Source organism: Harpia harpyja, chromosome 11, assembly GCF_026419915.1.
Source record: "Harpia harpyja isolate bHarHar1 chromosome 11, bHarHar1 primary haplotype, whole genome shotgun sequence".
Taxonomy (NCBI): Eukaryota; Metazoa; Chordata; class Aves; order Accipitriformes; family Accipitridae; genus Harpia; species Harpia harpyja.
Window position 1 is genome coordinate 44866931 of NC_068950.1, and position 27983 is coordinate 44894913.

General features: G+C 36.1%; 1 protein-coding gene across 8 annotated transcripts in view; it reads left to right on the plus strand.

Moving 5' to 3' along the window:
- LRRC7 (leucine rich repeat containing 7) overlaps positions 1-27983 on the plus strand; it is a 178057-nt gene that overhangs the window by 80329 nt on the left and 69745 nt on the right. For 6 of the 8 annotated variants that reach the window (XM_052800651.1, XM_052800648.1, XM_052800645.1 and 3 more), the window contains 4 exons: positions 110-227; positions 1161-1239; positions 1964-2053; positions 5081-5137. In XM_052800651.1, the coding sequence (XP_052656611.1) occupies positions 110-227; positions 1161-1239; positions 1964-2053; positions 5081-5137 (344 nt within the window). Of the gene's footprint in view, positions 1-109; positions 228-1160; positions 1240-1963; positions 2054-5080; positions 5138-23092; positions 26115-27983 lie in introns of those variants that run through there. The other 2 variants (XM_052800650.1, XM_052800649.1) reach the window with 2 other exon arrangements.

Here is a 27983-nt window from a genome sequence, read left to right on the forward strand (position 1 = left end):
TCTTATGTAGCAAATGTAGTTTTGTGGTGTTTGTTGCTTCTGTGTATAAATAATGATCCCGAAGTGATCTTTTTCCTGAAACACTGTAAAGTATCTTTTTATGTTACAGCAACTGTTCAACTGTCAAGCTTTACGCAAACTGAGTATACCAGACAATGACCTTTCAAGTCTGCCAACCACTATTGCTAGCTTAGTTAATCTCAAAGAACTTGATATCAGTAAAAATGGTAAGAGATCAAAAGTATAAGTGTTTTAAAGAATTGTAATGAATGTGAACAATAATGAAGTTTTAATTCCTAATGATTAACAAACTCATGTTCTAGAAAACCTGCTCTTTTTCTAGACTATGTACTATTTTCCTGTCTGGCACTTTTGAGAAGTCTGGGTAGATGCCTACCTCATTTGCTTTTCTCTAAAAAAAAAAAAAAAAAAAAAAAAAAAAAAAAAAAAAAAAGAGTTTGCTTTAGCATAGTATACCATGATGACTTGTGACCAATAAGCATTGGAAATAGGAGTGGGAGACCATTTTTTCAGCGAATTTGTGAAACATTACACTTTACAAAGTGGCTTAGTACTTACTGGGCTCTTGTGTAGTGTATTTAAGTTTATAAGGCTGCACGTAAACAACTACCAGGATTTATATAGCCAGTGACTAATTTGCTGATGTGCATTTCCAAATTATGCATTTACAAACTTATGTGCCTAAAACCCTTTGCATGTCTGAACTTCAGTGTCTTTATTTTGATAATGAGGCTTAGGCACTCTCGAAACTTTTGAAAAATTTCTTATCAGTATAGGCCTAGAGACTCTCAGGATTATGTGTGTGTGCTCCCAAGGAGAGAGGGAGGCAAAGAAGAAAGAGAAGCAGTTTGGAAAGAAATGAAAGGCACAAATATCAGTACAAATGATGTCACTATTTAACTCCAGAAGATTATATAATCAAGCATTAGCATAATAGTTTTAGTACAAGGTGTATTATCTGTTCTGGTGTACTTATTTAGTGCTTAAGTATCATCTTTTAGACTATAGTACTAAAATGTATGTGTTCTTCCTGTTATAGCTTAAGTCTGATCTGAAAATGCCAAATGAACTCATTTATGAACAAAACAAATTAAACAGTTTTTTATGTGTGTATAATAATTCTTTCAATATTTTTTTAGGAATTCAAGATTTTCCAGAAAATATTAAATGTTGTAAGTGTTTAACAATTATTGAAGCCAGTGTCAATCCAGTCTCTAAGTGAGTATCAGCAGCTTGTGTTTGTATACTGCAAGTGAAGAAAATTTACACAAAGTGAACCAAAATTTAAAGGCATTGTATCAAGTTCATTTGCGGGATTAATCTAAATTTGGTTTTAATTGTTTTAAATCCAGGATTGATCTGTGTACTATGTAACAAATGTGGTGTCTTTCCACATAGTAAAGAAAGTGTTGGCAAAGCACTCCATATGATGCAGCCTTTTAAACACAGGGGCTGGTGCTTTACGTATTTGGGAAGTAAGCCATGCTGCATCCTTACATACCGTAATCTCTTGGTTGGGATTTCAGCAACTCTTACTCCTTCCAAAAACTTGCAATAATAGTAACAAAAAATCTGTGTTGTAATCCTGTGATTTATAAAATGGGGTGAAGGAGATGAAAGGATGAAATTCTACTATTTCAGTTTAAAAAAAAAAAAGGTAGAAGGCAAGCAAGCAAGCACCTTTGGCTTAAAACCCTCAGCTAGGAAGGGAGAAGAGGCTGATGTAACTTGAATGTGCGAGGCGTTTGCATTTCATGTGGTTATAGCAACGTGGAAAAGATGAGAATGGGCAAAAATGTTGTCTGTAACAAGTAAGTTCTTGAGAATTTGGGTAGAAAAAGAAGGTGAGAGAGAAAATCATCTTTCTCTTTCTAAATATATATTGTTATTATTTCCATAGTAACTTTGGTGTGAGCATTAAGCTTTTAACTGGTTTTTTTAGGCTGCCAGATGGCTTCACACAACTTCTAAATTTGACCCAGCTCTATCTAAATGATGCCTTTTTGGAGTTTCTTCCAGCTAACTTTGGAAGGTAAGAATTAGTCATCAAAGCACATTGCTCTTTCATATGAACCCAGTTTAGGCTTTAAGAGACCATTTTAAAGCTGTATTCTTTTTAAAAACAAAGCAAAACTAAAAACCAAAGAGATTTTGGCTTTTCAGCCCTATTTTGATGAATGATTGTTGTTAGAGAGACTGTTATGTCAGCAAGAATTTTATGATGAAGTGATGCAGTTTGGTGGTTTAGGGAAAAGGTGAGAAGAAATAGAAATTGAAGAAGAGGCCTGTCGTTGATCAAATGTGTTATTAAATTGTGGCAAGGGCAGAAAATAACAATGTGGTCTATGCCTATTGAAAAATGAACAGAAAGAAAATGTGTTGTGAGTCAGAAGGGAAGAAAGAAATGACTGAGCATGGTGGAGTAACCAAAGGAAAAATGTGAAAGCCAGAACAAGAGAGAAGATTCAAAAGACAGCAGAGCAGAAAGGATGTAGAGTGAGAGTAAAAATAAATGCAGCAGAAACTGAGCCAAAAAGTGTTAGATAAGGACAAAGCAGAGGGGGGTGGAAATCAAAGTTAACACAATTTGCCACAGCCATCTAAGAGGGCAGTAGAAGTCAGTGGATCCTTACACTGCACAGGTCTGGCAGAAATGTCAAGTTTATTCCACCTCTGTTACACTGGTGAGGGAATGGTCAGCCTTTCTGCCCTTGGATTGTCTACTTGGGCAAATAGCTCAGAAGACAAAGGATTAACAGAGAAAATACATGGTGTTGTTACAGAATTCACCTAGTATTAGTTTTTTCCTGGTCTGTCCAGCTACCCATATGTGTGTTTTATTGTTCAACTGGGAACATCAACTCAGCACTCCAAAATTAATACTGAGGTGATGTAATTTGTGTTGGAAATGACACTGGTATGCTCAGGCACTGAGAAATGGGAAGTGCTGCTTTATCAGCATTCACTTGATCGGCCTGTCACTGACCCAGAGCTGAGTCTGGGCTTTACGCTGGAATACCTTTTAGAAAATCCTAGTTGAAGAAGGAAGAAGAAAAATTGTCATTGTTTGCATTTGATGAGTGTTTGGAATATCAAAGTAAATCCTAAGACAACCTGCTTCTGCAGCCTGGAATCAGACATTATGTTCAAATGTCAAGGAAAAACAAATATATGAAATATCCTGCGATTTATCAGATGTGTAGTGTTTATATTCATTATACTCTTCTAAAGCCTTGCTGGTACATTGTCTAATAATCTTTGTCGCTTAAGGACCTGTCCAGTATTCTAAATCTTTTAACAGAAAGCACTAGCTTTTTTTTTTATTTATTTTACAAATACATATTTTATCTGAATGAAATGACGCTTGTTCCTTTATCATTATTCTGCTCCTATATTATCTATTTGGTATCTTGCATTTACAAATCCTGGTCATGTTTCCGAAGCTGCCCACATTAGCATACAGATATTGCTCTTTCTTTTTTACTAGCCATGTATAGGTCTTTACCTCTATCTCCCTTATTGCTCTTCTCCAAATTTTAGTGCTTTCTTTATATGTTCTAGTACAGTAATATTCAGTTAGTCTGTTATAGTCTCATTAGCCATGTGAATAAGTCAGGAACGGAGTCTACCTGAACATCATGTAAATGTCTCTCCACATTTCTCATTTAAAGTTGTTCTTTTTAGTCCTAGTTAAGCACAACTGTAGGACTTGAAATATTTTCTGCTTTATTTGGTAGGAAAAAGATGAAAATCAGAGTTTTCTAGAAGAGCATAACATTGGGAAGCCTGGGATTACATGAAGTAGAAAACTGGTGTTGTGCTGGACAGAGAAAAACATTTAAAGCTTAGTTGTATTTTTTTAAACTTTTCTCACAGACACATGTTTACACTTGTGGCATTAAAGGACCTGGACTGTAGAGTAATGTGAAAAGCAGTATTAATGAAATTGTTGAAACTTACCATAAAGTTCTTCAATAAACTTTCTTCACATTTAGAAACTATGTTATCAGCCTAAAAGCTTTAATAGTGTGACATCTCTGTTTAGAAATGATACAATTACAAATAAGTTATGTAGAATCGTGCAGTTTCACATAGGCCTTGAGCAATCCTGGGCACAGTCAGCTCATGCATTGAATGTACCTCCAAAAAATAGTTCATCTGATACTCCAGATTATCTGTGAGTGGAGTTGTACAATTTGAGATGAAGAGAAAAGGACCTTGTTCATCCTTCTGGTTTTGTATCCTCTTCCTTTTCCTCCCCACATTGGTTATAATTCGGGATTAAAGAACGAGCAACAGGGTGGCATGAATCAAAATCCTTTCATATTTATCAGATTATCTTCCTAGGCAATATGGGTAATTAGACAATACTGCCCCAAATTCTGGAACTCTAATACATTAGTTTCTTCATCTCTTATCTGATGTGTCCTCCTTCCTTCCCATTATTCTACTTCATTGAATTTATTGCTGTGGCTTAAATAATATTGCCAGTTAGAGTTTGCACAGTGATATGGAATTGTGAAGTACTGTTGTGTATAGGTTCTAATTCATGCCAACACTTAAGCACATGTCCTAATACTATTTAAAATACAGTAAATTAAATGGAGATCTGTTCTGTAGCATTCGTCTGCCTGTGTGGATTTGTAGAATTCAGTGCTCAAAAAATGCAAAAGAAAGTTGTGAACTAAATAGCAGTTGCTTTTTATCCTTTAATAGATCTGGAAATGTTTGAGAGAAATTAACTCTTACTATGTTTGCCTTGTTTGAATAATTAATAAAAATACTTTAGAATTACTGTGAAAATGTGATATATGTCAAAGTTTTTCGGAAGAGTTCAGATAAGGACAGATATGTCCTTATCTGAAACTATCTGTCCTTACATGAAGCTATTTGGTTCTGAATACATTTTGTACCATATTCAGCCCCACAATAACTGGATGTCTTACTATTGTGCATTAAGCGGACTCTTTTTTTGTTGAAATAAGTATTTTCAAATCATTCTTATGGATTCCTGAACTAATTCATTGAATGAACTAATTATTTCCTATCATATTTCTAGACTTGTCAAATTGAGAATTTTGGAGTTAAGAGAAAATCACTTGAAAACTCTACCAAAGTAAGTGATTGAATATTTACATAAGTCTCTTTCACCTGAAATTTCCAAAAGTGCAAACTGTTTTTATTGTTAGCAATGCAATGGTGTCATTTCTGTTAAGAGTTTTTCTTTTCCGTGGTTTAAAGAAATTCTACCAAAGGTTTTTAGCAAAAAGCAAACATATAATGGAAGATGGAGATTGGTACATTAGCTGGCTGTAACTCAATATCCAAAATCTATAACATGACATTTTAAAATATGAGATGTAAACAAAATTGGAAAACAACGTATGAGATAACCCTGGTCAGTGATTATGTGACAGTAGTTTCCTCATCAAGAAGTAATCTGATGTATTGAAAACCTACTCAATGTAACCTCAGTAGAACAATCTCCCCATATGATCTGTACAGAAGTTAAATGTATTTGGTGGTTTACAATACTATTTAGAAACCTGTATCATCAGAATATTGAAGAAATGTCAATTTGGTAGTGTTTCTTGGTACTATTTACCAGAAAAGTAAGTGGCTATAATTTGTTGCTATAATTTGACCAACATTTAAATGATATTTTGAAAAAGAAAAAGTAAAAAAACCAAAAAATAAATCTGTACACTTCCCATGCTAAATATAGGAAGTTGCACTGCATAAAGCAAGGAATATTTTTTTTGTGTTCAGACCAGTGTTGTATAAGTGTTTTCTGTAACAGGTATCCTAACCAATGAAAAAACATCTATGTATTTGGGGATTATTAGAAACGGGGATTGTCCCCATTATAAGTGAGACTTACGGTGGTGGCAATAGGATGTATTTATTAAACGTTGCTAATATTGAATTGCATATTATTTAGCTCATTTAAAAACGGCACCCTATTTAGCAAGCATGAATTTATCAAAATCTCCTCTGCAGGCATTTTGCCTATAATGGGATATAGTGACATTTTCACTGCTTCCTGCGGGCTTTTATCCACAGCACGTTCCTTTTCTAAAGGAAAGCTATTTTTTGTGTTAAAGGCAATATTCTTTATAACTGTTGAAAACATTTTTTTGCATAATTTTTCTATTTCCTCTGTTCTGAATTACATTTACTATTTTGGAAAATCAAAAAAAAAAAGCTTCAATCTGCTACCAAAGTGTTTATCTGCATTTAAAAATGACACCTGTTCAGGACAGCAGATCTGCAGCCTTTGAGGTCTTTATCATCTGAAAGGCTATATACAAGCTGTAGTATATACGTTATCTAGACTACCTCTTAAACATCAGTCTCTTTTAGAAGGGAATTGCATAGTCTTTGCATTCAGAAAGTGCTTGTTGGAATAAATGGATGTGTGTGTGCTAGGATTGAAGAATCGGAATTCCACAACAGAATAATTTTGATCAAACAGAATATTTTTGTATTTCTGGTCTAATTCTAATCCCACTAAAGATGATAACAGATTTCTTATTGAATTCAGTGGGAGCAAGATTGGGATTGTGTGTCATTGTTACTAATAAAAATTTTATTTTTTTTTTTTCTGTGATGCATGGTGTTTCACAGGCAAATTTTGTCAAGTGTTTGGAAGAAGTGTAGTAGCCTCTGGTTTCAGTAGCGCTAAGTTTGTTAAGGTGGCCGAGTGTGACTTTTCCCACTGTATGATTCTGAAAGTAAGGAGGTTCTTTGATTCTTGTTAACCAAGGGAAACATTATTTGTAGGCATGTTTGTTCTCTGCTCTTTGCTATGGCAGAAGGCTTTGCTACATACTACTGAGACGAACTGGAAATAAGTTTTGCTGATGCAAATGCTATCCTTAAAACCGCTAGATAAAAGGGACAGCTGTGTTTTGAAATAAAGTAAGAGTAAGAAAGTTGACAAAGTCTTTTTTGCATCAGCTGGGACAAAAATGGGAGATCTATGATTTCTGGGCTTCGTCATCTCTGCAAGCAAAAAAAGTGCACAATGTAATGGATAGACAGCAGTTAACACATATTACAGAGTATTAATTTAGGGGATATACATCGTGCTTCCTTGTTAGGGTGAATTTGACCTCTTTTATAAAAAGCCAGTAACTACTAAGCTAAAGCAGCATCTCTTTGCATACTGGAATGGGCCTGGGCAGATCAGGGCTGAGTGTGGGAGGTTGGAGGAGGAGAGTGGTGAGGCCATGGGCGAATGCAGACATGGTAGTGTGGCAGGTAGGGCTAAAGCAGTATCGGTATGTCGTTTAGGCTTTACAGGGAGACAGGAAAATGTTAAATACCAGACTCTTTTATTTTCTCAGCCAATAAGAGAAGGAAAATTGTGACAAGAAAACTGTGTCTACAATAAAACCATCTGCAGTTAGGAAAACAAATGCAGTAACGTAAACCAGAATATATTTTGCAATCTAGTTGCAAAAAAGGTGATGCAGGTCTTTCAGATATATACTTAGAGGCTTTCTTTCTTATCTTATCATTTATTAGATATATCATGAACAAGATAACCTGATTATGTTGGTAGTTTGTCCATTAGTTCTAATGTAAGAAAAGACATGAAAAGGAAGGCAAATAAATAATTTTAATATTGTAATTTGGCTTTTAAATAGATATGAAATGTACTGTAATAGTGTTTTAAGTAACTTCTGCTCAGTACTATTACCATGTTAAGTGCCACTTAAAAGATGTTACCAGAAAGCAGATCATATTCTTTCATTTGTTCTGTGCTGTAAAATATAAGTATAAAGAATTTTTAAAGGAAACATTTAGCATTTTGGCATAAACAGGAATTACATGTGCTTTGAGGTTACCATAGCTCTAATTTTGCTACATTTCATACTAAATCAACAGTCAAGATTGTTGTAAAATGTATCCATAGTAACTGAATGCAAAATGTTCTAAAATTATTTACAAAAATATCAGATTAAGTAAATACTAACTATGGTTGGCTGAAAGATAGCTCTCTAACCAGACCCTAGATCTCCAAAGTGTCCCTCTTTAATACATCTTGCGTTAAAAAATGAGAGCTTCCCTTTGTTGAATTTGTTGACATAATTTTTACGGCATCTAAAACATGTCCAAACATATCACTGTATTCCCAGACACTTTCCTGATAGAAAATTAGTGAAGCGTTGTTCATAAAATGTTTTGAAGATTATTCTGATTTCTTCTGACAAGCATACCAAACATTTAAAATAACACTGTCTTGCTGTATCATACTGGGCTGGAGATATACATTGCTCTTCAAATGAAAATGTTGCAGGATGTTACTATTTTCTGTCAGCAGTACTTTCTCTTCAGAAAATACTACTAGGTTTACAAATATTCCTGACATTCTGAAAATATTTGTATGTTTAGTCCATAGATCTTCACAATACTGTTTTATAAAACCAGCAATTTGTTTTCTCTTATATGGTTTGATTAAAGATTATTATTGATACTGGTTTCCGGGATCTTTTGAGCATTTAGAAATATTTGGAAATCTCTGGCCAATATTGCAAATAATTTCTAATATTTTATTAAAGCTTTAATTTGTGCAACAAAACCAGAAAAATCTGGGTTTTTTCTCTTGAATTTCTGTTAAATGTTTCAGAACATTTGTGAGATTCTGACCAAGTTTCTTACATCTGAACAATGTTACCACCTAGGTTGTGACAGGGTTGTCTTTTGGCTTGAAGAACCAACTAAGATAATTTTTATTATTCTGTTTGGATAAAAGTGTACTTGATCTTTACTCGCTGTAACAACATGTAATATTACTGTGTAATAGCTCGGGATGGTGTTTTATAGAGCGTGGCTCCTGACACCTCCGTAGCGTTCTGTTCTGTAATACTACCCTACTGAAATATGTATTTGAAGCCACAGGCGAGGCTTTCCAATTGCCAGTGATGTTTTCAGTCATTCTGCACCCAAACTGAAGCAATTAAAATCAGTGGACAGATTCCTGTTTGCTTCAATGGGTTTTGAATGAGGCAGCTTGTGCTTCAGTGTTTAATTATTCTGTGTTTGAGTAATTTCTCAGAGTGGAGAGATGTAATTCCCAGTTTTCTATCCTGCTGAATAAGGCTGTAGTTCAACCTGGATAGGAAGATACAGGAAAAGAGGAGGCTGCCAAGGGAGGAACCACTTAGAGAACTGTGGTAGGAGCCTGACGAGTCCCACAGGTCCCACCAAGGGCCCATCTTGCCCTCAGTCCTGTTTATGGCAGTGATCAACACTTACCTGGCAGGATCTGAGTAACTTGGTATCTGTAAACCTCTTTTCATTAACGTCCTTTTCTGTGTGGTTTCTAAACAAACTAACCAGTGTGGGCCCCAGCCCAGAGCCTGACTATTGGCAGCTCCTCCTCCTCCTCCTCCTCCACTCACTGATTTAAAATTGGTATTTTTGCCAATCTTTGGTCATTCATTTATCCATGTGAAGACCCCCTCTGATCACATAGCTGCTTAGGCCAAGAACTTTCAGTGAAGGACCTTTGCATGTATCTCTTGGAAATGAGGATAGACTTTATTGTCCAGCTCTTTTGTAGTCTTGACTCTTTCAAAAGAGTCCAGAAGTATTTTGAGTCATCCCTACTCATCACAAAAACTGTGTTGAACTTCCCTGGTGTGTCATATTTGTCTGCGTATCCCCTTATTCTATTGTTTAAAAGAGCTTCTGTTAATTTGCCTGGTACAGTTGTCAAAGTCACTGGTCTGTTGTTTTCTAGGCTTATCCTGGAATGATTTGAAAATTGTTGTGACATGAATTACACACTTCCCAGTCATCTAGTGCTGAAGCCCTGTGTGAGAGGTTTTTTGTGTCATACATACACGTTGTCTGAGCTCTTGACTGTGGGTAAGCTTTGCAGCATGGGAGCCTGCCCAAACTCTGAATACAAATGCAGAAAATTAATTTAGTTTTTCTGCTCTGACCTTTTTTTCCAAGCATTCCTTTTATATCTTTTCCATAGACTCTGGCAGGCTTCCTGCTCCTGAGGGGCCTGAAGAAAGATTTATTATTACTTTTTATGCCTTTTTTTCAAATATTTCTGAAGATATTTTTTGGCCTTTTATAGTTAACCATTGTGTTCTATTTCCTTATTTGGACATGTTTTCGTCTTTTTTAAAGGATATCTTTTAAGTCTCCTATATTTTCTTCTTTGCCACATTGGCTTTGGATTTTCTTAAGTCCTTTTGACAGGTGATTTTGTATTGCTTTAAGTGTCTTGATCTTCTCCCAGCAGCAATTTAGCTTGCTTAGCTGATGTGCAGGACTTCTCACTCTGATTATTTTCTCATACCTGTCCAGAGCCATCCTGAGAAAGGCTGGAGCTACTAAACTCAGAGGCCAGACATTACTCCTGAAGGTCTCCTCATGTGGCTCCTGATCTTTTCCCCCATGTGGGTCTAGTACTCGCTGGTTGATGCAGAGAGGGACAGACTGGCAGACTGTCTGCCGTAGCACATTGCAGTCCCAGGACTTTATGTCCATGTTGCATCTTTAATGACAGTGAAGTCCGTGCTGGTCAGTGGCCTCGACGTGTGCCAAGCACATGTAGGAGGCTGACTGCTGAGGAGCACCGTGCAACTCCTACCGTGGCTTCACCAGGAAGGAAACAGCTGTGAGAGCACCAGTGGCACGTGTAAGTGTGCGTATGTATAGTCGGCACAAGGCATACCTGCACCAAAAAGAAATTGTCCTGAGCGTAAAATCAGGAAGGTAGATGCACCCAGTGACCACCTCCACCTTTCCTTCCTCTTACTCAACAGTATGAGGTCTGCTTGTTTGTCAGAGTTGTTCAGCATTATCCATGTGGGTTGTTCAGTATTATCTGTGTGGGTGTTGTCAATGAACATCAGTGCATGTGTTGGCATCTCTGGGTTCAGCGCTATAACAACCTCTGATTACAGTTGCACGCCCCACTTAAATGTATTTTTTTCTTAAAAACTTTAAGTTAGTGCACATTTCAGTTATGTATCAGAGCACATATATATTTACATACATACATACATAGGTGTATACACACACATATGTATGTATACATACAAATGGTTAGTGAAGAGATGTAATAACACACCTGGTTTCTGGAGGTGCTGTGTTTATACCAGCTCACAGTACAAGGGTTGGCATGCATACCTCCATGTGCAATGATCCTTTACTGTCACCCACTCATTTGGAGGTACCCATACCGATCAGGGCAGCGGTAGTGGTGTGGAAGTGCTTCTGCTGTTTCCCTGGTGCCGCGTGGGGATGCTGTGGTGGGTGCACCCCTCCTCCCCCAAAATGCCTCTGCCTAGCACATGGCTGCTGTCAGGAGCTAGCATTTCTGCCTGCACTGTTCTTGTTCCTCAAGCTGTCACAGAACTAAAATTTAAAAACAGGAAGGAGGCTGCTATTGAGACCATAACTACTTACCAAATATATTTGGCCATTTTAAAATCATGATCGTGAAACAGGAGTTAATGAATTTTCTGATAAGTGTTATGAGGTGTATGAGTGTGTGCACACGTGTGTGTATGCACCTGGCTTTGTGAACTAGGTGTTCAGATTACTGTCTCAGTATTCCCATTTCAGTCCAGATAAACAGCTTTCATACTACTGTTACCCTCTTCTCTGTTTCCCACTCTCTTAGTTGTAGCTTCAGCTTATATGGCTTTGTCTCACCTCTGGTACAAATTGGAGTACTGTTTTCCCGTACGATTGCACAGTGAGGCATTTTTACCTAGTGGTTAAATAATTATTAGGCTAGCAGTGTCTGTGTTGATGTTTTTGAAGCCATTTACCAAATACCTTTTGTGTTGGAGCTGCGAACTCCAAGGCCTATACTTCGTTATAAGGCTACCCTTTATGAATGGCTATAAATATTGGACACTCCTGTAAGAATAGTCTGACAGTGACTTTCTAACTTGTATAATTAATCCAACCACTGTGATGCACAGGATATTTAATAATTTTCTTTGAGGAGTTATGTAAACGATATAAGGTATCACTATGTTTTCCCACTGTTTGGTAAGTAGATTTTACTGAATGTGCGAGAGTTCAGGCACTAAGCACTTCTGTTTGTGTTAACATATATTGTTATAGGAAGTAAACTTTTTCCAACCATTAGTTGTTTCTGGAAAGTTATTTCAAACTAGTTGAACGAAAGTTCACAGTGGATACAAATACAGAAGTCATGTTTGTGCTGCCTACACTGTAGGAAACAACTTTTACATTATGATGAGTCAAATGTAAATTGTGCAGCAGCAGCAGCTTGTTCTGCAGTCAGCCTTTGGGTTTCATTGCTTCAGTTCTGACTGCAGTTCGAGGCCTGGTGCTTTTTCTGGATGTTTAGTTGTAGTAAACTGCTGGGCAGTAGATCATCCAAATACAGTCTGATATTCTCCCCAAATAAGTGAAAACCAAAAGTTTGTGTTCAAATTGGATGTAAATCCAGAATATTGAAAAGGATATATTGCTCTTGCCCTTCTACCAAAGGGCATCTGGTTAAATCCTACCATTGTTTTCCCAGGGTTTTTTTTTCCCTTGTAAGTGAAAAGGCAGTTATATTAGGCAGACTTCACATTAGTACAGACTATATTTTCATTTCCATCTTGACTGTTTTCAGGGAATTTGAGTATAACTTGGTTTGTGTATTAGCAATAAAGACCCATCAAAGACTCATGCCGTTGCAATGGTGTTCAAAGGAACCAGGACATTCAGGCTGATGAAAGGATCCTCATAGGAGAGAAGAGGGAATCAGTAAAGCCAAAAATATCTTCCGGCATAATTATACCAGCATATTTAGGAACCAGAGATATATAGAGGCTATATATAACTGTGCATTTTATGTGTGTGTGTATTTATGTAGACAGGCACAGATATATAATATGTATGTGTGTATATATGTACACTTATATGTACATACACGTATATATGCTATAATCACATATGCGCTGTATCTGTAGCCAGTCATTTCAGAGACTGGGAACCAACCTATCAAAAACAAACCAAAGGAGCAGTAGGTAGGAGGATAGCCTGAGTGTCAGTGCTAGAAGAGGGGATGGGGAATGTGGATCAGGGGTCAAGGAAGTGAGGGGGGGCACGAAGATCAAGGTCTAGATCATATTGGCTGCTGAGGACTTAACACCCCATGAGTGATGTGACTGCTGGTGTCAGAGAGCCTTCCTTGGCCTGCCCTAGGAAAAGTGCATTCTGACTTTCTGCTCTTGAAAAAAAATAGTCTGGCCTAGACTAGCTAGTCCGCAATTTAACCCAGCCCCAGATCTGAATTGCCAATTTTCCTAATTTTACTGGCCAAGCATTCTAGGAACTGTGGCACGTATACAAAGCTGAGAGGTGGTTCCCCTCACTAATGTTCATCACTTGGCTTGTTTGCCTGCTGAGGATCTGTGGTTGTGTCAGGACAGTGCCGAGTTATTACAATAGTTGAAGTAAATCACCAATTCTTCAAACAAATCTAGTAGCTAAATTTACAACTTAGTTGGGAAAGGAATGTTCTGAGCAAATTTCAAATGTAACAACAAAAGCTTTTAGTTTATCTAACAGTTGCATTTAAGCCTGGTCTGGTTACTACTCCTTTGGAAGCTCATTAATTTTCATTGAATTTTACATTTTCTGAGATTAGGCTCTGTCATAAATATTCATTGCTCTTCATAGCAACAAATGTCAGTAGACCTGCCACTCCTAAACTGAATGTTTTGGGACATTAACATCCCATTGAATTCCTGAGAGCAATCAAGAATATTTTATATCTCAGGAAAGAATCTGGAAACTACACCCATGCTGTTGCTTGCACCAAGCAGCCAGGCAACCTGCCTATATTTTTTAAAAAATCTTTGAGTAAATTAAAGTACTCAGTATGATCTTTGCTTTTAGAGCTGTTTGGGCTGAGGAAAACACCTTTTCAGGGTTTTGTGGGATTTTATTCAGTAGACATCTGTAAAATTGAAAAATTGTAGAAACTGCATTTGTAAATGGTGAGTCACTAGTGTCTGAGAAACTGTAGGTGCTGGTAATTGATGAGAAAATACTTGTATTTGTTGTACTCATCCTAATGACTCACTGTTTCCCAACTGAAGCTGTGGCTTCTCACCTCTTTTTTGGTTTTTTTGACAGTAGGTATTACAGCTATTGTTTTTCTGCAATACTGTGCTATTAGGAAATAATGTACAATGGAGACATTACCAAAGGGGTGGGTCCCTAGCAGCTAATGTTAGGGAAAACCAGGATTTCTCTTGGTCTTCAGCTATTGCTCAGAATTAATTTTCTTTGTGAAGAGTAAAAATTATAGATCAAGTTCTCAAGTACAGCCTCTAAAATTGGAAGAACTATGTAATTCTGAAGATTAGACCAATTAAAAACTGGGTGAAATGTAATAGTGCAGTGTGCAAGGTCATGTACTGAGGGACTAATAGGAATTTATGTTATAAATTAGGAGTTCTTCAATAAGAAATCATATTGAAAAAAAAGACATGAGTGTATTAGTAGGCTGTAAAATGTCTATGAGTCATCGATCTAATAGAGCCATGACAATGCCAAATGTTCTTTGCCAAAGTATTTTCACTAGAGACAAAGAAGCGTTTGAGACATTGTATAAAAAAATAAGGGAGACCTCATTTGGAAATGCTCCAAATGAAATGAGGATGGGGAAGAGCTAAAGAAGGTCCTAATCTGATAGGAAAAAGAATGAATGCAGTGTGTTATATGGAAGGGCCCTAAAAATAATGTGATAGTTAGTGTAAGAAAACAGAAGTTGAGGGGAGATACGTTAGTGTTTGTCTCTACACACACAGTCAAGGAAGTAGACAGCTTGGAAGAGAACTGTTTCTTCTGCCTGGACAAGGGATGGAGTTGTGTGTGGTTAGCAGAGTAACAAATAGTGGTAAGCTGGCCATGAGAGGTAGGAATGAGAAGTTTCCAAAGTATCAGTCATCAGTACCTTCTCCCTTCTCCTTTTAAGCTTGAAAAACATCACTCTGCATTTTGCTGAAAGACAAAAGCAGCACTTTTGGCTTGGGGGTGGGTCTCCTCAGTGCAGACTAGTGGAGGTAGGAGGTGGGGGAAGCACCTGGGCTGGTCCCTGTCCCACAGCTGCCAGAGGAACTGGCTGTGGGTGTCCTGACAGGCAGGACGCGCTGGGATGTGCATTCCCTCTGCCCTGGCTGGGCAGTCTGACCTCCTGTCACAAAGTTTTAGTTTTCACCAGAAAATTGTGGAAAGATTAAACTTAAATGGCACATGTTGCAGTCCTGATGGTTCAAACTTGTTGGTGTATTGCAACATCAAATCTGCTCTCCGCCTAAGGCGAGTTTTGGTGGTTATTAGGTAAACTGGCTGAAATCAACCAGAAATGGTAAGCTTTTATCACAAATTATATAACTACATCGTAAGATTCTTTGTGTTGATCAGCACTTTGATACTCCTTTGAAGATGTTTGCATGCATTGTTCTGTTGTTCTTTGTTGTTTCAAATCAGTATATTTCTGAAAGATACTTATTGTCCAATTATCTCTGTCCCCTTGGTTTGCAGTTGTTTTAGTGCAGTCTTCCTGCATTGCCAAAATATTACGTACCTGTAATTTTATTCCTGGTTTGAGTCAGGAATAAAAGGACTTTATGGATATGATGATGATAGGGTGGGTGGTTTTTTCCTTTTGTTAAAATTAGCCATTTTATATTGATGTGTTTTCAGTCTTAAAATATAAACCAATGGTTTTTTATTCTTGATTGCATGTTTTTAGGCTTTGATTGTAATAAAATATAACTACGTGAAAATAGAGGCAATATGTTTTAGCCTCACAGCCTTATTTCTGAGAATTGCTGCTAATGATGTTTGCTGTCAAAATTCAGACTTTACTTGAAAAATCTTTGTTTAGACTTACCTATTGTAGGCAATATAATGTCAAGTCTGTAATCTTCTGTTTTGCTTTTTTCTGCAAATGTCTCAAGTTGTAATGAATCTCTGGGTTTTAACTGCCACTATTTACTTGACAACAGTACTTCTGTGCATTCTAGTTCCACAAAAGAATGGTTTTCAAAAATTCTGTGAAAAATAAACTGTCCTATTTTGTATAATATTTTACTATCAATGCTTGAGTATCTTCCTTGATAAAGGGCAATGGGTAAGTTTTCTTACAGTAATTCAAAGGCACAGAAGGTCAGTCTCATCTAAAATTTTCCATGAAAAATATTTCAAAGAGAAATGGAAACGAGGGATACCATCTATTAAGTTTTTCCTTCTGCATAATGAAGGTGTGAAAACAATATTTTTGTGCATATATAATGAAAGTATCTGTTTTGTCTTCACAATTAAATATATATTGTAACAAAAACTTGGGGGGGGGGTGACATGGAGAATCCCATTTTTCACCCAGAAGAATTTACTCTTACGAAATTTCATAAAATGGAATTTTTCTGTCCTTTAAATTTCAAGTGTACTTTTATTTTTTTCTGTAAATATAATGTGAAAAATTGACATTTTTCTCTAACATCCCTTTCCATTTCTTTCTTTCCCCCAAAATACAGAGGTAGCATTGTAGAAAGTAGAAGGTCTATAAAGTGGTGGTGGGGAGTATACAGGTCCTTTCCCCTCCGCCCACCCTGGGTTGGATGGTTGGTTATTTATTTATGCATTTATTTATTTATTTTACAAAGTGTTTAAAACAGTTGGGTTGTTATTTCTTTTATTCCCTGGCCAATCACCTAGCAATACTATAACTCTTTCACACCTGAAAAATAAGCCAGAATATTAAATGCTGCACTGGGAATGCCAAAGTTTTAATTAATTCCACTACCAAGCTACCATGTAGATCTGCACCAAATTAATGTGCCAATTATCCACAACTATAAAATGTGTAGCAAACAAATGAGACGGAAACAAGGCAAAGTAGTGGAAGTTGTCCTGCTCCTGTTGAAATGATCATAAATACATATTTGTTGAAATTACTTGTAACTCTTACATATGCTGGTTGTTTCTTAAAAGTGGTGAGACTGTGTATAAGGAGACTCAAAGGATTAAGGTTTCTAAGCAGCATCATAAAAACTGTATAAAAAGGACATAGTAATTTGTTTTTAAAAAAACAACATAAAGTGGACTAGATTCTTCCTTGGCAGAATATGTATAAAATAATAGTAGATGTTTTGCAGAGGTTAAGTTTGCAAATTGGAAGTATCCAAACCTGTAGAGAGTTACAACTCTTACACCCTTCTGTAGCTAAGACTTTATTCCAAATTGAGAAATTAAGCAGAATAATAACAGATTAATCACTTCTTGTATAGATAGAGTGTGTGTGTATTGAATGCTGGCATTCCTCTTAAATAATCATTTTAGTATAAAAACTGGCATATATTAGAAGCACCTTTGGTGATTTATCAAAATATTTTTTGAAACAGTGTAGGGTAAAGTTATTTCGTCTTTGTTCCCCAATTCAATACCACTGCGCTTTGACTTTTTGAGATAAGCATAAACATTTCTCAGCTTTTGTAGTGTTGAAATACTGCAGATATGGCCTTGCTTGTTTCTTTAGCTTCATCTCAGCAGGAATGAGCCAGTGAAGATTCAGAAAGATATTCAGACATCGAAAACGTCACAATCCGTTACCTTTCTTCAGATGTCAAATTTGCTAAATAGAAGTGATTATTATTTCCATTAACCTGATAATGGAGTCATAAAAAGCATTCTTGTGACTTAAGAACATTAGTCCCATTGACTTCAATAACATTTATATTCCTAACATCCTTACCACTTCCAAAGTCCTGTTTTAGGAAGTAGATTTGCAAAAATTGCAGGTTGTCTTAAGTGTGTTGAAGTCAGTGGAACAGACAACTTATATCAGCGGAGAATCTGTCCAGCGGCATCTAAATATAGGTTTAAAAGCTTAGCTTTAGACTGCTATTTTTTGAAATGCTGTTCCACTTTCTTCCTAGTTTATTATAAAGTTGTAAACTGTTTCCCACACTCTGAGATTACAAATATTTTCATCATTCATGATGACCTGTTTTCTTCAAATAGTAACTCTGGCTGAGTTTAATAAATCATATTCCAGATGACTTACTACTTTGGCACTACATTATTAAAATATTGCCAATATTTTAGTAAGCAGCTACTCCTATGTGTCTTCCCTTTAGGCTTTTTAAACTAAATATATTTGCTGCTCAGAGAAGATGCAGAAAAATGTATTATATTGTTTTCTCATTGTAAGAATGCTTTTCCAACATATATAGTGGGTCAAACTTGTCTGAAAAATTGTCTTAATTATTCTTGTCTAAAGGCAGTAGTGGCTTTTTTTTTTTTTGGCCGTATCTCCAGTAAGGGACGCTCTGGGAGAAGATATAGACAGAACTCCTTGTATTGCAGTGAACATACACCAGTACTGCTTCTGCCATCTAGGATAATCCTGATATTACTTAAACTGTAATTAGTGGTTCTTATCTGGTGGTGTTCATGCTGTATAATTTTAATGTGTCAAATGGGCAAAGAGAAGGCAGAGCAGAAATTAGAGCCTCGAATGTAGGCCCGTTTCATACACAAAATTTTTTTGTATTTTTTTATCTCTTATTTGCTTCTGTAAAACTTCCATTTAACAGATGCAAAAGTGATTTCTTTTTTCAGAAGAGTTTATATCTGATTAGTAGGGCTAAATTTTAGATAAAGACTTCATAGCACAGAGTGGTAGGAGGGGACAACATTTATAACCATAGAGAATCACCCTAGCCAACCTTACACTCATTTTGTTCTTAATTATACCAGAACCCTGAGCTCCTCCCAGAACAATCGGGAGCTAAACACACAAAGAGTTCACTCTGACTGTTATTAATGAGATCTAATTTAGTTACGCTTAGACTTTGTGCTCTGCTTTCTCAGGTATGGTTGTTTTATCGTATGCAAGGAAATTGCTCATTATACTCAGAACACCTTAAGTCAGTATCCTTTTAATTTTACGTGATTAAAAAAAAAAAATCTACACAGTAAAATTGCCTGCACACAATTCAAACTGCAAGAGGAATTAAATAGAGAGAAGATGACTGCTGGAATGCATTGAGAACAGCATGGGGTTTTTACCTGCCATGACCATCGGAGACCTTTTCTTTTTCCCAGCTGGAGTAGGAGACTACTAGAAGCACATGTTTCTCAGCTGCAGTACTGATGCAGCGTTGACTTGCAGGTAACACACACCTCCTCTGCGTGTCTGTATGCACTGCACTGTATGTCACTCTCCTCTGTTATCTTTGAGTAATGGCTTAACCTGATGCCCTGGGACAGTGTGTTTCTGTCATTTAATAGGTTGTTGGATTAAGGATGGATGGTTCTGAGATAAGCACATGTAGAATGACATTCTTAGTTGTTGCCATCCTTAGCTGTATCAGAGTGTAGAAACTGTGCCTGCAGATGCTGTGGGCTGTGAACTTAAGCAGTGGCCATTTGTCCCTCCACATGAGAGGGAAGGGATATCCTGTAACCTGTGTTCTTGCAGCGCATCGGCAGTTCCCTAAAGGCCAGCAAGCAGACAGCGCCTAACCTGTGATCAGCTGTGGTGTACAAAAGGTTACCTTGTGCTACTGTTTCCCCTCAAGCCTTGAAAAATTCACTGTACTGCAAGGCATTTTATTTATGCAAACGGAAAAATAAAAATAATCATGCAAAACTTGATGACTTTCAACTGCTTGTATTCTTGCACATACAAAAAGTGATTGACGATTACTTTTGAAAAACTGCAGAATACATATGTCTGAATAAATTACAATGGTCATTAGTTACAACAATTACATTTTCCTGTAGCTGGTCAGTGAGTTCTTTTATGAACTGTTAATCTTTGTATTTCTTATTGAAATACATTTGTGGATTATATTCACCAGTTATCTCCAGTATTTATGCCCTATAGCCATCTTTTTAGCACGTATGGCTTTTCCGTGCTTCTCCCATTTCAGTGTCTCCAGTGGACTGGTTCTGTTAAAGCTCACAAGCTCTGTGTTGCAGCTCACTTCCTGTCATTGGATTGTGAAACAAATCTTGCCCATTATTTGCCATACTTCCTAATGTAGTATCACCTCTCTGCCTACCTTTAACAGTTCTCTGATAACCAAATAAGAAGATCGCAGTACGGCCCTGCAGTTGCTCTAGTTTTTTGCTTTTAAAGCTATGTCTCTTAGAAGTCTTGCACTGGCCTCCTCTTTGGCACCCATTCCGCAGAGCGCAGTGTGTGTTGGATGGGGTTAATTTGCTTGTGATGTTCTCTTTAGCCCAGCTGTCAAACAGCCACTGCAGCCAAACTCATTTTTAATAGTGCGGTAAGGCAACTACCTTGGAGAGCCTGTCAGTAGAGATCTTCCAGATCTTTTAAACTATACTCCACAGTTAAAACTACTGGAGATCACCTATGAAGAAATCGACCATTCTTCTGAGGGGGCATAACTGTAACTATATACAGATATTTCATGTGCAGCAATAGGGGTTGTCCTTCTGCTTTTTCATTTCCTGAGGTGCTCCTTGCCATCTCTGACTACTTCCATCCTTCTTCATCAATTAATATGTAGATAGTTATTGAGTCATGATATTTTTCATCTCGAATTAATCCTTGTCTTTTTCTAGCACATCCCCATTTTATTTCTCTGGCTTTCCCTTTAGAAATAATCCTGGTTTTGATAACTGTTCATGCTGTCTTTAGGCCATATTTCAGTAGAAATAGGAATCAAAAGGATTACTAAGAAACCTGTGTTAAGAGTAAAATTCTTTTGCTCTTGGTTTTTGCGTTAGCTGATTCAGTTAACTTTTAGTCATCAGATATTCATTAACACTGTTTGAACTTGCTTCATCCCTGTTAATTATTCAGCATCTTAAGTTAGGTCTTCTTCCTGCTGTCTGGCAAAGTAAATGGAAAAATAGGGCCAAAACTGCATTTTCAGTCTTGCAGGCTAAAACTAGGTCTGTGTCTAATTTATATTCATTCATTCCATGCAAAACTAGTAAATAAGAGTATAAAGCATGTGCTGAATTCTTTAGAGATTTGAATCGTATATTGTATATCGTGATGAAACATAGGTTATTTTTAGTCAACTTTTAGTAGTGGGAAACTTAGAGCCTGCTTCTCATCAGTCTTCAAGATAGTGGAGACCCAGATCCCAAGTAGTAGTCATTTTATATTAAATTAATAATATATTCAAGTTGATCAGTAGTGCAGTGTTTACGAATCAGTTGTTTACTTTGCACTCTATTATTACACTGTAAACAAAATATAAGTTGTCAAATATATTATTTACCAAATACTGAATCTTTTGAGCAAAACCAGTGAGGTGACCTTTGTGGCAGTGAATGATACAGTCAATCTTGCTCAGTTTCATTGGTTTTGATTTTAGGTAACTGCAATGGGTCCTGGGTTCATAATTGTTAGACAGGTGTATTTGTCCCAGAACATGGAACAATTATTATGTCACCTGTGTTACTGATATGTTGTGTTTCTTTGTCCAAATGCAGACATCTTACAGCAAAATCATTGATCTCACCAGAGTCACGTATAGTTTACTAGATGTGACTTTGGCTCCAAGGTTTAGTGTCTGTTAGGGTGTATTTACCCTGTGACTCTAATCTACTGAAGCTCATACTTCCCTCAGGGAATATTAATACTGAAATTCCCTGACAGAATAGCTGTATGTTTGCTGTTACTTGTATTTTGAATGTTTTTAACTAGATATACTTTGAAATCTTGCAAACATGAATTTCTCATGTTCAAGTAGTCCACTGAAATCAGCATTTTTAACACTGATACAAGGTTAAGAAACACACATTACTTTCTGGAAAAGGGACAGAAGTTTAGTTGAGGTCGTTTAATCTTGCAAGTGGGCACATATTTTCTTGTATCTTCCGGATAGCATTCCTCCAGATTTTTCTGAGATAAACATCATGAAATAGAAAATACCAAATGTTAAGTGGTAATTTTCAGTTTTCTGTATCAAAGGATCCTTCAAGTAGTGATTCGTAAACCAAATGTGACATTTCAGGGTCATGCTGTGAATGTATACATTAGGGATTATATAGCTCCAACATTCAGGAAAATGGTCTTAAGATACTGTATAGAAGTACCAGATGTATCGTTTCCTTGTAGCCACACCACTATCCCAGCCCATTTTCCTGCTCTAAGTCCTATTCAGTAGACTATTCTGACAGAGCAGCTGTGCTCCAAAATGCAGTGTGTTCCCCAAGTGTGGTGAGCAAGAACCCACAAACGAGGATGCACAAAGAATATCTAATTATGTGCCATGGGGCATATCATAAGAAAATTTGTGGTGGACTTTCATGTAATTAACCTTGTTTTTAACCATGCAAAGCCAGTTATCAGGAAGCAGGTAGAGGAATCCAGAAAGTGGATGCAAAATAAAAAGAGAAAAAAAAGGAGTATTTTAAAAAAAAAAAAGGATAAAAAATTTATTCGTAAAGTCTTGATCTTGCCAGGAGCTTTGCACTGGCTAATGAGATTTTCTCTGCATTCTGTTTATTTACATAATCAGTTAAGCAGAAGTGGATCTGAACTGAAATTTAGAATGCCCTTCCTCAAGAATTTGAAGGCTGTGTTGGGAAAGAAATTTGTGTGTGAACAGAGGTCAAAACTGTGAAGATTTCACCTTTCTCTACAATCAGTTGAGCAAACCTTTCCAGTTGTAGAGCGGGAACTCTAAGAACTAAGGGAATAATTTTAGAGATCAGATCCATTTCCACCATAAACAAAACCGATGGGAATTTAGGATCCTGTGTGGAAGGCAATATTTTAAGTCAGTAGTGTGTTTTTAAAATCTTTACATTTTGCACGCAAACATTTTTTTCCTGAAATCGCGTGTCCATATGTTTTTATTATGATCGAATCATGAAAGAGCTTGATTTCCAGTTTCTGTATATAAGACTTGTCTTTGCAGTGCTTTTTATTTTAGGCCCTTGATACAGAATTAGGTAAAGTCTCACAAGTCTTCAGTGCCATAGATGCATTGGTTGTATTTAGACACCTTCTGCACCAGCAGTTCCATCTTTTGGGCATTGAAATTGATTTTTCTCATCTTAGCATTTGAAGATGGAGAGTGCCCTTTCCCATCGCCTGAGAGTGTACAGTGGCTCGAACAGCCGAGGATGTGGAGTCAGCAGATTTTCGGGCACCAGAAATGGCAGCATCAGGAGCATCAGCACGAGTAGACTGTGTTGAGGTAGTTCTCCCAAACTATATTATGAAACCAAACAATTCTGGTATACAACGGCTGATGGTGGCTGCCTCTTAGTCCACAATGTTTAATCCAGATGAAATATGTTGGCTGGTTTTCCCATATGCTTAACCCAAGTAACATTGTGTACAGCCCTGCATTTTGCACAGCAGTATTTCTGATGGCCATGCAGCCAAGGCAACAGTATGCCTTGTAGATTGTCTGCTCCTAACTTCTCTTTGTGTTAATAATGAGACTATATAAAAGTAACTAAGCGGCATGCTTCCATGACTGACTGAGAGCTTCTGGAGTTACTTAGTCTTCAGAGACTTAATTGCTTTGGGCATCATCCCATGGTCTCTGCTATATTCTCTGATTTGTGGATTGAGACTGCAGATTGTAAAATCCTTAAGTTCTTCAATATAATTAAAAGCTGAAATGGATATTATTTTTGATAGTTAAAGATGAAACAGACATTAGTATACATATTATGTACATTATTTTAGATACTTGTTATATATTTCAGTCTGTGTGTAACAGCATTTTGTATCATCAAAATAAGTTTTTAAACATACTTGGTTATTCTGAAGCCTGGGTAATATATAGATTCAATACTTTATGACAGATTAATTTATACTTTTGGTCCTTCACTTTACACCATACATGCTTTATATTCTAGAAATTATATAAATTATCTTGAGATTCATTGAAAACTAAGGCTGAATTTTCTTTGTAATTAAGTGATGTAAGAGTAAATAGCTCTTTGTGATTGTATCATGTAATGCTTTAGTCCTCATTAAGGTTTAACTACTCTGCAACAGGTAAACTATTAACGTGAAGTATTAATTTTACATGTAATTTCCAAACTGATTCATTAATGAATTTAAAGTTACATTGCAAGGTTTAAAATACTAAATTTGGAAGAGACTCCTGAATGTGACATTTTAACAACTTTGAAATAAAGGTTACTGTGTACAACAGAAGTGTGAGAAAATATTATTTGAAATGAATACAGCAGATAATCCATATTGCAACATCCAGTGGCAACATATTTGCCCTTATTTGCTTTTTATTTCTTCAGAAAATAATGGTATTCATTTATCATAAACTCAAATGAAAATATAATTCTGTATGTTCTTGCACAAGGAAATAGAGTATGTAACCGTCACAACTTTCTCAGTCCTCTCTTTGTAGAAGTATGACATACAAGAAGCATGCATTAATTGTGTAGCAGTATTATATTGCCTCTTCCATTGTATTTATCATTGTGTAAATCTAGTTATTTCTCTGACATAATTGCTTTTCACTCATGAATTTTTACCTATTAGAGATACTTTTGTTATTTATGAATACAGTTCTTCATATGTGGGAACAATTCAGATGTGATTAGAAGTTTGTGATTGAAGGTTTGGATAAACCTTCATGTAACCATCTCCTATCTGTCAGAAAGCTGACCAGGATTTTGATGAGAATACCATGATTTCATTAAAATAATTTATGGCAGTTGACTCATTTGTTTTGCCAGAACTGTAAATGCAAGGCATTTTCCTGGTTATTTGAAGTATTTACAATGTGTAGATAAGTATCTTCTAAATAAGGCAGCAAAAATAAACATGCAAGAACATGAGAAAGTTATATTAGGCAATATATGTGATTACCATGAATTATGATTAATACCACTGAATTGTATAATGTGAGTTATAATTTACGGAGTGTGAATGTTTTAAAACTACTGTGAGCAATGCTTAATTTTTCACCAAGTATTCAGCAATCTCTCTAAGCTACTCTCTATGCTGGTTTCATGCATTTGTAGTTTTTTGAGAGCCATATTGCATTATTGTGTTTAAAAATAATTTTTAAAAAAGGTTCACCTTATTCTGAACCTACCATGAGGTCCAATTCCATAGCCAAGAATCAGATTTTCTCTGTATAACTTCTGCAGTTACTTATGAAGGGAATAGTTCCAAATGCGACATGGATAAAGATTTATGTGAAAATTTTGGCTGCAAGTTTTATTAGCACATTAATTATATTACATTGCATCATTTAAGCAATGAATATTTAACTGAGCTTTACTCATAATTGCACCTTTCCTGTTCCACCTTTATAAAATGACCTCACATAAAAAATATAATGAATCTTTTTGTAAGAAAAATATAAGTAATTACATGAAAGAGATAAAAATATCAGAAGCTAATGAAAAATCTCATATAATATTCCATTGGGTATATTTGGCAGTGTGCTTTATCTTTTGATATAGTACCAGCTAACTGAAATTAATCTGCCCCCATGTAAATGTTACAGTTTCTGAAACTATGTATCTGACTGTAGAAATTACACAAAGTAATGTTTAAAAGTTTCCTTTTATGATGAATCTACAGTAATACAAACCAAACCTTTTAAAGTAAAAGTTTTGTTCAAAGGCAGAATACAGTATGAAATACACAAATTTTTACCAACTCAACTGTAACTTAGATTATCTTTCATTTAATCTTTGAAGAGTTTCAGAGTTTCACATTTCAAAATATATAATTCTGATATGTAAATAACAGAGAAATACTGTTGTTCAGTTTCCAGTTCCAGTTAGCAGGTATTTTCAGTCTTGTGGCTGGGGTTTTTTGAGCATTTTAACATGAGCATGGGGAGTCATAATCACTATAAACTTTTGTAAACTTTAATGCAGAATGATAAAGTCAGAAGTAATACTAACTTGTGAGAGAAAACTTTGTACAATCTATTAAAAATGTATGTCATGTTTCCTGGTTTTTACTTGTGAAGGCATTGTACTATATAATACTTGTGAGTGTATACAGTTAATATTACAACTGAAAAACTTGTAACATCTGCAAGCGTAAAGAACTATAAACTTGCAATGCTCACATGCTGAAATGTGTTTCCTGTGGTGTAAAACCTTTGTGTGGTACTAAGGCATGAAACCTGCCCTCGGGATTTGTTAAAGGAACTTCGGTAGCATTTAAATGCTTTTAATGACTTAATCATTCAGGCTGAGAGTGTGTGCGCTACCTGACTGTTGAACGAGTGGCTAGTCTTCAAAGGGGTCCGATTGGTTTGTTTTAAGCAAAAATACTTTGATTTCCATAACAGCAACTGGTAAATTGTGGATGAGTAAGTGTAATCATTTTTAGAAAACTCTTGAGTCCAGTCTTGCAAACATTTACTGGCAGGGAGTGCACACATTAGCATAAAGAATTCTCCTAAAGTTAATGAGATTCAGTGTGGTAATAAGAGTGTCCATAGTCATCAAGTTTGCAATTACAGATGTAATTACTTACTCCATTGAGTTCAATTAATTTAAAAATTTGTATACGATATTTACAACTTGTATCTAAATGTCAGAATTCTAAACTAGATTAATAAATCAACTAAGACACAATGGTGAAAGTTTTAGGAGGAGTAAGTTAGACAAAACGTAAACATTTTTAGGGATGTATATGTTATTTAAACAGAAAGGGAGTTAAAAGAGCTGACATGAGTGTGTTGTAGCTTTGTTGATTAAACTTAGCTTTTGTCCTGATGTGTAAAATTTCAGTCAGCTTTTGCAAGACATTTCCAAAGAGAAGTACAGTGCAGTTAGAGCACCAGAGGGGTTAAAAACATTTTTTCACTATTATTTTAATGGAGATTGTAATATAAAATGGAATCATTTGGGGGAGAGTGTGAAACATTCAGTTTGGCCGGGTGACTTCATTATATTTCTTCAGCATCCTCATCTGTTGTGCTGGTGGAATGCTTAGTGCTTCTTGAATGGCTCCCAACCTTCCAGATATTCTTGCAGACTAAGGACTTACTATTAAAAGATAAAATATTTTCACAATTCCTTCTGGTTTTATAGGAAGAATAATTCAAAGTAATGAATACTGTAAGAACAAAAATGCAGTAAGCAGCAGGTTGGGAATTGGGAAGCATGAATCAAGATTTATATTACTAAAATGAGAGTCTGTGTAGAGTATATAGAAAGTCAGTTTCTGTTTAAGAATCTGTGTGCTCAATCTGGCATGATCACAGTTATATTGATATATATTGTTTTGGAACTGTGCCAGATTCAACTCCTCCATGCTCTAGGTTTAAAATACAGCATCTTGTTTCATACCTTGTTGTTACTTGTTTACTTAATTTTAATTTAGGTGCTAACCCCTTCAGGGCTGTATGGGCAGCTACCATTCATTTTAGCAAACAAGCAAAAAGTATCTGTTGCTTTCTTGTCTGAAAGATATCTGTAAACATTGATCAAATAGGTTGGAAAAGATATTGGAAAAGAGTGGGACAGGAAAAAGAAAAATAGAAAGGAGCCATGTACAGCAGTGAACTTGAGTGAGTATGAAATAGGTGAACCTCTCAGAAAGCATTAATAAGCAAAGCTATCATGAATTAATCTGTGTTAGGGTGACTGTCAGCACAGAAAGATGAAATGGATTCTGAAAGTAAACTGTGACTGTTTCTAGGTATTTCCAAAACACCAAATGATCAGCAGAAATAACATATTTGGTAGGTTTCAAGGACTTGTTAGGAAACTGAGATTGTGCAAAACTGGACCAAAAAAAAACCAGTAATGAACAAGTAGAAAGATGAACACTTAGAAGAACATTTTAGAAAGCCATAAAAGTTAAAACAGACATACAGTAACACAGAAGGCACTGAAGGAATCAATAATATAGGAATATGTCCTGCAGTGGTATTACCAGTAGTTTCACAGTACTGGTAGCATCAGTTTCAAAGGACTTCAGGACTTGGCATTGC